Source organism: Trichechus manatus, unplaced genomic scaffold, assembly GCF_000243295.1.
Source record: "Trichechus manatus latirostris isolate Lorelei unplaced genomic scaffold, TriManLat1.0 scaffold00081, whole genome shotgun sequence".
Taxonomy (NCBI): domain Eukaryota; kingdom Metazoa; phylum Chordata; class Mammalia; order Sirenia; family Trichechidae; genus Trichechus; species Trichechus manatus.
The window spans coordinates 6,129,677-6,143,059 of NW_004444017.1; the positions used below are offsets into that span (position 1 = coordinate 6,129,677).

Here is a 13,383-nt window from a genome sequence, read left to right on the forward strand (position 1 = left end):
AAAAAGCTGAGTTTGTTTCTCAGGGCCCTCTAGGACTTGTGGGGTCCGAAGGGGCCATTTATTCAGCATTTAGTGAATTGTACCAAGTGTCAGGCGTGTTTAAGTGTGGGGGTGGGGTATAACAGTCAATCACTATGGACAAAGTCCATGTAGCTTATCATATAGTAGAAAACACAGAATAAGTAAATATAGATCATGGATGATAAGTACTATGGAAAAAAATAAAGCAGAACAAGGGGGATTACCAGTTGCCAAGTAGTTGACTCCAACTCATAGCGACCTCACGTGTCAGAGTAGAACTATGCTCCATAGGGTTTTCTATGGCTGATTTTTTGCAATCAGATCACCAGAGCTTTCTTCTGAGGTACCTCTGGGTGAACTTGAACCTCCAGCCTGTTAGCAGCCCAGCATGTTAACCATTTGCACCACCCACAGACTCTAATTTTCACAGGAAGTTGAGGGTCTCTCTGAGGTGACATGCATGCCTCCTGGGCCTTTAAGAAGCTATGAAATGAGCCCATGTGGATTGGGAGTGAGGAAAAGGAACTCTAAGCACAGAGGCCCCAGCAGGAGTGTGTATGGTGTGTCAAGGAACAGCAGGGTGGCCAGTGTGGCTGGTATGAACTGATCCACAGAAAAAGCGGTACGTGAGGTCTGCGTATGCAGAGGCCTTTGTGCTGAGGTAAGGAATTTTGGCTTTTACTTTGAGATGGGGAGTCACAGGAGGGTTCTGAGAGAGAATAGACATGATCTGACTTATATGCCCATGAATGAAGAAAACAGGGAGGAGAGAAGGGAGAGACAAGGCAGAGAGGCCAGAGGATGAGGCTACTACAATAATCCAGGTCAGAGATGCTAGTAGCCTGGGCATGTGTGGTGATGGTGAAGGGTGGACAGTGGTCAGACTCTGGATATGTTCTGAAGACAAAGCTGACAGGATTTGCTGATGGACTGGATGTGGGATATGAGAGGAAGAGAGAAGACAAAGATGACTCCAAGCCTTGGCCTAAGCAATAAGGAAGAAGGACTGACTATTACCTAAATTGGGGAAGACTGCAGAAGAAAACAGATTGTGCTTGGGGTGCTGGAGGAGTAGGACTGGTGTGTTTGGTTTTGGACGCAGGAAGTTCTGACACTCGCAGTGAGTGTAGATGACAAGAGGCCCAAGGACCAGGTCTCTGCTTGTACATGATCACCACCTCATGAGGCAGCGCCGTCTCCAAGAGGACACAGTTCATCACTCCTTCACTCAACTTTCAGGACACCAGCTCTCGAGGCTCCTCCTATTTCACTGGCCACTCACAAGCTCCTTTGCTCCCTCACCTCTAAACTACTTGGCACCCAAAAAAGAGGTGTCAAGAAGTCAGTCAGATATAACAAAGTAAAGAGTGTTTTAAGAGGGAAGGGAGTTGGTGCCAAATACATCTAAGACGAGGACAAGAACTGACCAGGGGACTTGGCAATACTGAGGTCATGGGTGACACAGACAAATGAAAAAATGGAATTGGATTACATCTAGAGAAAGGGTTATAGGAACAAACATATACTTTCTAGAATCACCATAGGAAAAGTCCTTCCCTTACAACAAGATTCCCCTTTTCTCCACACCAGTTGCTAAATATGCCAAAGCCTGGCTGTAAGTCGTTTTTACACAGACTTGGCTTCACAGCCCAGACTGGGTGTGGGTTTGGGGGTGGGAAGAGGAGCAGAGATAAGAAAAGAGACGTCAGTCAGCACCTCGTGGGAGTGAAATGCCACAAGTCTCCCTGCCTCAAGGTCACCCACACCGCTCACCCACTCTCCTTCCCCCACAGGACCAAGAGTACCATTCAGACAGAGCATCGTAAGAGACAGAATAATGAATATTTATTATAATTATTTTAAGTTTAAAAAATAAGCCCAAAAGTCTCTGGGTAATAAACTAAAATACAGTAAAAAGCAGTATCTGAGTGTTAGCTACATACCTTGCTGGCATGCAGTGGTTCCTTCAATGTGGGCAGAAGCCCTGTAAAAAGTTCCACATTATTCCATACTACCTCCCCTCTTTTCAGAAGTCCCTACTGAAATGGGAAGGAAACTGAGGTATAGAGGCGAAGGGATTGGCCTGAGGTCAGACTGCCAGGAGAGGCAGAGCAGGAATTCGGTCCAGGAAATCCTGGCAGTTGCACCTGAAATGCCACTCAGGGTACATTTCCATGGCTACTGCTTAGCAGGAAAAAAGCCACTGTCTTCTTCCAAGTGACCAGTAGTATGACCCTTGTGGGGCAGCAGGGAGGGGCAAAGGAACCAGGCCCTGACTTGAGAACCCAGCAAACAGGATTCAACGCCAGCTCCAAGCTCCCCCTGCCTCCACTGCACAGCCCTCACTACAAAGCCCAACCCTCCTTGCGGAAAACCAGCTGCACAGCCTCATTCACGTCGTTCACAATGTGGGACGCCTCCATAAGCCCTGGACTGAAGCTGAAGTCGCGGTGCCCGTGGAATGGAGGCTCCTCTCTGCCCTGGGCAGACTCCACTTGCTCCGGGTCCTTGGGACTGTACACACCAGTGCACACGAGGATGGAGGTGCAGCTCTGACTTGCTGACGGCTGCTGCTTCCTCAGACCACTGGCTCCTAGCTCCCCTGTCCCTTGGTGCTTTGCCATCTGCAGGTACTGGTGGAACAGGTTGGCACCGTAGACATCAGACATAGGGTTATCACTGGCAGGGCAGCCATACCGGAAAACAAGAGAGGAGAAAACCCAAGTTCAGTGTTGCAAGGCAGAGAGCAGAGAACGATTTTAGGGGTTGGGTGTGAACTGGATATTGGAAAACTGGGGTGAAAGTAGATGGGGGAAGGGAAGGGGAAGGTGTGAAAGGGATGGAGAAGATGGAGTAGAGCTTACCCTACAGCATACAGTTTCTGGATGGTGGCGGCCCAGCCCCGCCTCTCCGCCTGCTGCCTGATCAGGTCCTCTGCATACTGGTAAGTGAGGATACTAGGTTTACCCATCAGGCCCTCATATCTCAGTTCTTTGCCCGTGACTTTCCGGTAAATGGTCTCCAGGCACAGGAGAAAGGTGCCGTGGCCAAACCTGCCAGAGAAGACAGCTCAGCAGCTCAGTCTTCCCTCTCCCCAGGCTCTTCTAGGCCACCCACCTTTCTGTGAGCAGTATCTGTGCATACCGACCTTTTACACCTGGGCCCTGGTGGAAATGCATCAAAGTCAAAATACTTTTAATAAAAAGAGCTAACATTTACTGAGCATTTACTAGTACCAGGCACTGCTCTAACACTAGAGACTGCATATCACGGTTAACTCTCAGAAAAACCCTATGAGATAGATATTGTTATCCTCATTTTACAACGGAGGCACAGAGAATAAGTAACTTGCCCAAGGTGATAAAGCTAGGATTCAACTCAGGCGGTCTGGCTCCGGAAAGTTGACGCTTAAATTCTGCTTTGGATTGGTGGTAGACTATGGTTGCCATTCTCCTTCTCTCTTAGTGCTGATTTTCAGCTGAGCACATTACCACTAGGCATAAAAAGGCACATTTCCTTGCCTCCCTTGAGGCTAAGCGTGCCCATCTGACTAAGCTACAGTCAAACAGCCAGTGAAAGCATAAGTGCTGGGCTAACTCCTAGGAAGTATTCTTCTCTGCCTTCCCCTGCTCCCTGCTTCCTGGAATGCTGATATGATGGCTGGATTTTGGTAGCTATTTTGGATTATGTAATGAAGGGGTCTAAGGATTGCACAAGCAGGAAGACAAACAGTATGTGTGTCCCTGACATGGTGGAACCTCATATAAGCCCCGAACTGCCTACCCCAGACTTCTTTTACATAAGAAAGAAATAAACTTCTATCATATTTAAGACACTTTTGTTTTGCATTTTCTTTCCCTGTAGCTAAACCAAATCCTGATACTATGCTACATTAAGGTTATATTTCAGTGTCACTTACTTATATCAAGAATTCTATTTTCTTTCTTTTTTTTTTTTTAATTGTATTTCAGGTGAAGGTTTACAGAACAAACAGTTTCTAAATAAATAGTAGTACACATATTGTTTTATGACATTGGTTAACAACCCCATGACATGTCAACCCTCTCTCCCCCTTCTTGACCTTTTTTTTTTGGTGAAAATATACATAGCCAAAGATACACCATTTCAAAAATTTCTACATGCAGAGTTCAGTGACATCGACTACGCTCTTCCAATTGTGCTATTTAGTCTCACTTTAGACGAAAGTTTACAGAGCAAAATAGTTTCTCATTAAACAGTTAGTACACATGTTGCCCTATGACAATAGTTAACAACCTCACTACACATCAACACTGTCCTTACTCAACCTTGGGTTCCCTATCACCATCAAGAATTCTATTTTCAACTTTTAAATTACTGAGTGAAAAATTAATCTCAAATCTGGTTTGTAAACTGAAATCTGCTGCTTGCTATTCAGTTCACAGCCTACATAGCCTAACTCCTCCTCACCTAGTGTCAGCATATCCTAACTTTAAGAACAACACTTCAGCAAAAATACCTAATCTCGAGCTGCAGAGATACACTTTAAAAGTGATAAGACACCATAATCCCCAATCTCTTCGGGGCTGGAGTCATGTGACTTGAGGCGGTACTGGGCCCTGAGCACTCTCTGTTCATCGGTCGTGAACACAGCTCGCTGGGAGTCAGTGGCAAGGTGAGGACTCTAGACTTTGGCCTTGGAGATAAGAGCAGTCAAACAGGACACAGCAGCTGTCAGCAAGCTGTCCAGTAATGACCATGAGGGCCAGAACAAAGGGCTGCATACCTGTGCTCAGCCCCAGCAAAGGACAAGATAGAAGATGTCCACATAGCTGGGCTGGCAGTGGGGGCCTTCTCAATACCTGTTGCCTCTGAGAAAGTCACTTGTCCACTCTGGGTCTCAGTTCTCTGGTCTAAACGATCATCAGAATAATCGTTGCTTTCTCCATCCCTACATCTTAAGGATAAAAGGAACCAAACAACTGAAAGAACCAATGCTCCAGGTGGAGGCAAGGAAGGAAGAGCAGCTGAATAATCTGCATCACTACACCTCAAAAAGTATTCGTCTTTCGGGTTCCACTGTTACGGTTCTGGAGGGCAGGGCTTGTGTTTTAAAAGTCACTTCAATATATCCTCAGCCTTTAGCCCTGTGCTCAGTAATCTGTAGTTTTAGTTTAATAATAAATATGTGAAGGGATCCTTGAAAGTCCTCCCAGAAGCCAAGTTACTGTGGCAACTAGCAGGCCTCCTAGGCGGGGGTCTGACTGCCCAGAGGAACAGAAAGGTGGGCGGGAACTGTCAGCAGGGCTGCCCTGCCAGCAGTGGGTCAAGCCAGGGACTCTGGGTCCTCACCTGGGCATCTTGGCTTCAGCCATCCAAAGGAGGTCCATGTTGCTGGCCAGGACAGGGAGATGGGGGTAGGGGGCCGTCGCCAGACCAGTCCCAGGGTTCCCATTGCTGAGGAGGACATCCATGATCAGCTGCAGGCTTGTCTCCCAGCGGACAGGCTCCCCAAGAAGGAGCACTCCTGTAAAGGGCAAAGGCATGGGGGTGAGGATTACAGGGCGCTGGCCTGCTCTCTGTGACCAGCCAGTGCTACCTAACCACAAGCTCTTCACCCACGGTGCACTCACCCTTGCAAGGGCTCGGCTCCCTGACCAGTCCTGAACAAGTGAAAGAGCCACTCACTCATCCGTTCACCCAAGATGAACAAAGCCCAAAAAGGTGCTTCTAAGGGTTCTCATTTTAACTTGTGTCCACTGGTACTGCACAGAAAAGGTTTAATAAGCCACCACAAGTCTTAGGCTTCTTCCTCCTGTTGATGGCTGCTCTTCCCCCACCTCACCCCTGCACGCACTCAGCGAAGGGCTCACCTCCCTCAGTCACTTCTTTCTGAGCCCAGGGGCTGGTACCATCTTATGGCTATGAGAGGGGGCTGTGGATGATAGGGATTAGAGTTCAAACCCTGGCTCTGCCAATTTCCCTGTATGGTCGTGGACAAGTATTTATCTTCTCTAAGCTTCAGTTTCTTCCACTAAATAATAACAACACCTACTTATGGTGTTGGCATATACCATGGACTGCCAAAAGAATGAACAAAGCTGTCTTGGAAGAAGTACAGCCAGAATGTTCTTTAGAAGGGAGAATGCTGAAACTCCGTCTCATATACTTTGGACATGTTATTAGCAGGGACCAGTCCCTGGAGAAGGACATCATGCTTGGTAAAGTAGAAGGTCAGCAAAAAAGAGGAAGACTCTCAACAAGATGAACTGACACAGTGGCTGCAACAATGGGCTCAAACATAGCAATGACTGTGAGGATGGTGCAGGATCAGGCAGTGTCTCTCGTTCTGTTGAACAGAGGGTCACTATGAGTCAGAACCGACTCGACAGCACCTAACGATAACTTAGAGAGTTGTTATAAGGATAAAAATGAACTAAAATAAATAAAGCACTTAACCCAGTTCCAGACACATAGCAAGCACTCAACAAATGGCAGCTGACATTATCAGCTACAAGCCCTGTGAACAGAACTAGATCACTAGTTCTCAATGGGCAGCATCGCCCCCTAGGGAGGTATGTTAAAAACTGGAGGACATACGCTAATTGTCACAATGACTGACACAGTGGGTGAGGATTGTGGGAGAGGGCCAGAGATACTAGATACTCAGGACAGTCCTGCACAATGAAAAACTGTTCCATGTCCTAAAAAGATTTAAGTGTCCCACCTAATACGTATGTAGCTATAATATTCATGGTGATTCTACGTTTAGGTACAAACATTTTACTAAGCTTTAATAAGTATGTACAGGACAGTTATATTATCTGAGTTTCACTTCAGAATAGTAAAGGGGACGTTACAATATTTTTGTTATACAAGGGGAGAATTGGGTTTAGTAGGGCTGAGAAACACTAGAGTAGATTACCTCTAGGTACCTTTCCACTCTAAGATTCTCTAAGCTTAGATTCTTCTGGAATGATTAGGTGAGCAACATGGGGAAGGAAAGATTAACAGCTAATATCTGAGGGAGGGAGGCAGATCCAAGACAGAACCCAGGTGTCCTGTCACCCAGTCCCACTTCTGCCACTCCACAGGCTGCAGGCCTGACAGGAGAGAGAGAAAACAGACACCATACCCACACAAGACCACATTTACCTTCAATGGCTGGGAAGTCATTCCTCAGAAGGGGCTGCCAAGAGACAAAGAAGAGGCCCATCAACACAGTTGTCACCTTCCACCTCCTAAGAACTACACACCCGTTTCCAAGGGTGGGTGGGAGGAAAGATTCATTCCATGCAGATCAAAAGCCATCCTCCATGGTCTAGCGCAAACCAAGGAAAAGCTGGACAGGACTGAGGAAGAAGATTTGCAAAGAAGGTGAAAAGAGAATGATGAGGCTGGTCATAGAACAGGCTAAGGAATGCCATATAGGAAAGTCAGTCGGCAGAAAGGGCTGGTCAGCCGTCCCTCTCTAGCAAGGACAGGATGCAAGATATGGGCCAAGCGAGAGTATAGAATCAGGTAGGTAAAGATGAAGGTGAGCCTATGGAGAAAAAGGAGGCCATCAGGGCATGGTGGACCATTTCCCTTTATGTCCGTTTAGAAGGCAGGAGCCTCTTGGGGTTCATTCCTTCCCCAGGTTACTATAGTCTTGGCTCTGCCACTAACCAGCTATGTGGCCCAGGGTAAGTCATTCCCGTGTGCTGCTGGGTCTTTATTTCAGGGAACTGGGGTTCTTTGAGATCTGTTCCAATTCTGATATTCTGGTTCTCCACATAATTTGCATGGTTCCAGGACAAAGATTTCAAAGGGGACTAAGTGCTCGATTCAATCAGAAAGCTCTGGAGGAGGAAGAACTTAAACTAAATAAACAGAATTAAGCTTGTCTGTTTGTAACTGCATTTCATCGAATTCTGAGGGCGATCTGACTTAGAATATAGGCTATGTGATACATGTAAAGTTTACATGACGGAGAGGAGGGCCGGGGGGACCTCAAAGAGATCCTCAGAAGGTGCAAAACTAAGGATCAGTGAGAGGTCCTGTGGCTGCTGTCAGAAGAGGCAGGAAATCAAACCAGTGGTTTCAAATGAGTCAAACCCAAAAGGCACAAGGGCAGTTACTCAGAATTGCCAGTGTTACTTTTACAAACAAGCTGTTTCTCACAAGCACAACTCTTTGTAGCATGCTTCAGGATAAATTAGCAATAGCAATTACTTTAACATAGGTTAATGGTCTCCCAAGCAGCACTGGGGAAGCCAGCTAGTAAAATATGAAACTCCCAACAAGAAAAGCTGGAGCCCTGGTGGCGTAATGGTTACAGGCTTGGCTGCTAACTGAAAGGTCGACAGTTCGAACCCACTATGGGCTCCAAGAGAAAAGACCTGGTGATCTGCTCCTATAAAGATTACAGCTTAGGAAACCTTATGGGGCAGTTCCACTCTGTCACGTAGGGTTGCTATGAGTCGAAAACCGACTTCACAGCACACAACAACAACACACAATGGGAAGAGATTCTGGGGCTCAGGAAGGGGTTCTTAGCTAACTACAACCTTGCAGAAAGGAATGGGCTTAGGAGCCTGTTGCTCCTCTGGGTCATTCTTATATATTCTGGGACCAAAATCCTGGGCCACATATGTCTCTCCAGGAAGGCATCCCTGCAGAAGCACAGACAAAACACTGCTCTGAGCGGGAAGGGCTGCAAGGTCAGCGAGGGGAGTCAATGCAAGGAACATGAGGGCAGAAGTGAACATGGAGGCTCTTGAGTGATGCAAAAGGGCAGCATGACCCAACCCGAGCCCCTTATTACCGTGGTCTTCGGCCGCCGCTCGAGATCAACCATGTCAAGCACAGGGAAAGCTGTTCGCAGCTCGTCCACAGTAACCACATTCTGGAAGCCCAGTCTAGAGCAAGATTAGGGAAGCAAGGCTGGACAGTTCTGGGGGCAGACACTTCTCTGAATGCATCAAATCACAAGTGAGGGGAACTAGACCCAGTCCTGACCAAACCAGACCACCCAACCCCAGGCAAGAAGGAACCAATCAGGGCCCCAACAGAGCCCAGTGAGGATGACACAAAGCCTAACAGTGGGAAAGGCAGGCAGCGATTGCACAGGCAGTGTGGAGATAAGCAACTCCAGGGCACTCCATCAACAGCCACTGAACACCTGCAGGTGCCAGGTCCTACACTAGGCACCACTGGGGACACAAAGGCCACCAGAGCGCCTCACACTCCAGGAGCTTACACCTGCCCAGAGACCGTCACACAACAGCTTTGCGATTAGCTGCCACTGAGTGCTGCAGGAGTTCAAAGAGCAGACTCCTCATGCGGCTGAGTAGTTGGGCAAAGAGTCATGGGGAGGGCTGACCTGAGCTGAATCTTGAAGGACATACTAGATTCAGCAAGGAAGGGAGGCCCTGGGGAGGGGCAAGCCAGCTCCAGGCTTATCTCCTCCAAGACTTGCCTCCACTTTCCCATCGTCAATTCCAATTTATAATCATAACAGAGCATGGCTTCAGATCACTTTCAAAACAAATCTCCCCCAAATGATGCTACCATCAGATGCTTCCACTGACTCCCCAGCTCTCAGAAGAAAGTTCATACTCTTTGGGCTTACTTCCAAGGCTCCCCACCCCCTTGGTACTGCCATTCCTATTCTCTTATTCCCCACCCTACCCCATTCCAACCTCCTGCTCCAAGTCACTGGGCTCCTCACCATCCCTTCTCTTTCTAGCCTCCTTAGCTACATGAATGCTATTTCCCTTGCCTGTAAAACCTCAACCATCTCCGGTGGCACAGCTGTACCTTTCCATGAAGCCACAGGCAATTCCTGCCCTGGGATATTCCTCAGAACACCTGTGACACCTAGAACCTATACCACTCTTTTTAGCCTTCAATCATATGCCATCTTCAGTGTTTCTTTATTGTTCTGAGGTGTGTCATTCTTGCTTCCTCGAGCATGCCTGAGCCCTTATCTTAGCACCCCTCCCCTTTAGCAGCATGCAGCACAGCACTAGTGCACAGGACATGCTCAGCACAGGTTTGCTAAATAAACAAATGAATAAACTGCTTGAAAACAGGGACCAAGTCAGTCTTGTGCTTCTTAAGCATGCACACAAAGAGATGAGTTCACTGTAGATGCTTAGTTAATGTTGGCTGATAAGCTGACTGGGCACCCCACGGAAGGGGGCTAGAGCAATGGTTCTCAAGCCTAGTTCCATCAGAATCATCTGGAGAGGTGTTTTTTGTTCTTGGTTTGTATGATGGTTAAGATTGTGTGTCAACTTGGCTGGGCCATGAGTCTCAGTGTTTTAATGTAATCACTCCCATGACTGAACATACTGTGAGTAGCCAATCAGATGAAAGGGAGTCTCCTTGGGGGTGTGGCCCGTATCTGTATATAAGCAGACGTTCTGGCTTTTTGCTCTCTCTGGATCCTGCGGCTGTTTCCTGTCCTCTCATCCCCCGTTCTTGGGACTTGAGCTGTCAGCTTATCTGCCGAACCTGGGATTCGTCGATCTGCACAGCCTGTGAGCGGGAGCCTTGCTCTCTGACCTGGCTATCTTGGGCTTGCCAGCTTCTGCGGCTGTGTGACTTGGGAGAGCTCTCCACCCTGATCCACGGACTTGGGACGTTCTAGCCTCTACAATTGCGTGAGTTGTTTCCTTGATATAATCTCTCTCTCTATGTATATATTTATACACTTTACTGGTTCTCTAGAGAACCCAGCCTAAGACATTTGGTACCGCGAGTGGTTCTAGAGAAACAAAATTGTAAGGACGAGTTTTCTAAATTGGTTCTCAAGTGTGGTTAGTCATAAAGACATTGATGACTCTGCTTCCAGCAGTAAAGAGATCACTGCTAGTCCATGGAGCGAGGTGGTGATACAAACATGCAAAACACCACCACCTGTAGATCAGGTATTGGTGAAAGGTGAAGCTCAGGGTGAACACGCGTGTGGTATCTTTCTACAGCTTTGTCAGAATGAGAAGTATAAGGAAGCTGGTTGGTTTGTCCTTTCGCTAGACAAACTGATGAAGGAAAGAGATGCGCTCAGGGCTTCAGAGTCAAGGCTCAAGTGCCGCATACATGACCTCAAGGCTTCCACTTGTGCTTTGAAAGAAAGCCTCATTTCTTGTAATAACAGGGTTGAAATTGCTGAAAACCCAGAGTCTTATTGTAAGAGTGGCTGAATTACAACACCAGCTCAATTGCAAACCTTGAGAGGTATCTGAAGTTAAAGTAAGGGCACTGATTGGGAAGGGATAGGATCCTGAGTCTTGGGATGGGGACATATGGGAAGATAATCAGGAAGCTGGGGACAGTGAACCTGTAAATTCCATTGAATCACTCCTGCCAGCAGAACCAGTCCCATCTGAAGAGATTACTTCATGTCTGTCTGCTAAACCACCCTCTCCAGAGAAACCATTAGCCCCTCCACTCCCATCTGAGGAGATTAGCCCTAGCCCAGCTGCCTCTAAAGAGCACTCGCCTGAGTCATTGCCTGGAGCATCACCTGAGGCAGATGCTTTACAAGATAATGCTGAGTGTTCTCAAAACAATTCCACACTACTGGTTCTGGCTTCTAGACGTATAACTAGGCTTAAGTCCCAGCGAGCCCCAAAAGGTGAAGTACAAAGTGTGACCCAGGAGGAGGTACGCTACACTCCAAAAGATCTAGAGTTTTCTAATATGTACAAACAGAAACCTGGGGAATATGTGTGGGAATGACTATTAAGCGTGTGGGATAATGGTGCGAGGAACATAAAGATGGATCACTGAGTTTATTGATATGGGTCCACTGAGCACAGACTGTTCTTTCAATGTTTCAGCTCGAGAAGTTAGGAAAGGATCTAGTAGTTTATTTGGTTGGGTTGCTGAAGCATGGATTATGAGGTGGCCTACACTAAATCAAGCTGAAGTACCAAACCTGCCTTTGTATACTGTAGAAGAAGGTATCCAAAGGCTTAGGGAAATTGACATGCTAGAGTGGATTTATCAAGTTAGACCCACAGACCCACACATGGAGTGTCCAGAGGACACACCTTTTACCACAACTGTGAGGAACAAATTTGTGAAGGGAGCTCCAGTATCCTTGACTGCTGTGATTGCTATTTTATGTAAGTCAGATTTGACAGTGGGAACTGCCCTAACTGAATTACGATACCTAGCTACAATGGGGCTGATTGGACCCAGTGGTAGTAGGGGCCAAGTGGCTGCACTCAGTCGACAAAGACAAGGTGGGCATGGTTACAGTAACAGACAGAGAAGTTAAAGCAGTAATCAGAATAGTTTGACTCATATGGACTTTTGGCATTGGATACTTAGTTATGGTGTCCCCAAAAGTGAAATAGATAGGAAATCTACTAAATATTTACTTGATCTATACAAACGGATGAATTCTAGTTCAGGTGAACAGCAGTGTAACTTGAATTGCCAGAATACAGAGTCACGGTCCCTCAATCAATCACCAGATTTAAGCGAGTTTAAAGACTCACAACCTCTTGAATGAAGGGGAGGCGGGGTCCCCTTGAGGAAGGACTCCAATACACTGCCAAAAATTTTTACTGTTAAATCTTTCTCCCAGCCTTCCCCAAAGGGATGTACCGCCTTTTACAAGAGTGGCTGTTCACTGGGGGAAAGGAAATAATCAGACTTTTCAGGGATTACTGGATACTGGCTCTGAGCTGACACTAATTCCGGGAGACCCAAAACATCACTGTGGCCCACCAGTCAGAGAGGGGGCATATGGAGGTCAGGTTATCAATGGAGTCTTGGCTCATGTCCATCTCACAGTAGGTCCAGTGGGTCACCGAATCCATCCTGTAGTGATTTCCCCAGTTCCAGAATGCATAATTGGAACAGATATACTCAGCAACTGGCAGAACCCCCACACTGGATCTCTGACAAATAGAGTAAGGGCTATTATGGTAGGAAAAGCCAAGTGCAAGCCATTACAACTGTCCCTACCTAGGAAAATAGTAAACCAAAAGCAATACTGCATTCCTGGAGGGATTGCAGAGATTACTGCCACCATCAAGGACTCGAAGGATGCAGGGGTGGTGATTCCCACCACATCCCCATTCAACTCGCCTATTTGGCCTGTGCAAAAAACAGATGGATCCTGGAGAATGACAGTAGATTACTGAAAACTTAACCAGGTGGTGACTCCAATTGCAGCTGCTGTTCCAGATGTAATTTCACTGCTTGAGCAAATCAATACATCTCCTGGTACCTGCTATGCAGCTATTAATCTGGCTATTGCCTTTTTCTCCATACCTGTTTCAAAGGACCACCAGAAGCAGTTTGCCTTCAGCTGGCAAGGCCAACAATACACCTTCACTTGCCTACCTCAGGGCTACATTAACTCTCCAGCCCTATGTCATA

The 13,383-nt window shown here is 47.1% G+C and overlaps 1 protein-coding gene across 1 annotated transcript in view; it reads right to left on the bottom strand.

The window, feature by feature from the left end:
* Positions 1–1,915: 1,915 nt before the first annotated feature.
* Positions 1,916–13,383, bottom strand: part of HDHD5 (haloacid dehalogenase like hydrolase domain containing 5) — a 25,402-nt gene continuing 13,934 nt past the window's right edge. Inside the window, exons 4-8 of the mRNA XM_004381215.2 lie at positions 8,807–8,900; positions 7,156–7,189; positions 5,353–5,527; positions 2,886–3,074; positions 1,916–2,700 (exon numbers count right to left, since the gene is read on the bottom strand). Coding sequence (XP_004381272.1) covers positions 2,367–2,700; positions 2,886–3,074; positions 5,353–5,527; positions 7,156–7,189; positions 8,807–8,900 — 826 coding nt within the window. The 3' untranslated portion in view covers positions 1,916–2,366. The remainder of the gene's footprint in view (positions 2,701–2,885; positions 3,075–5,352; positions 5,528–7,155; positions 7,190–8,806; positions 8,901–13,383) is intronic.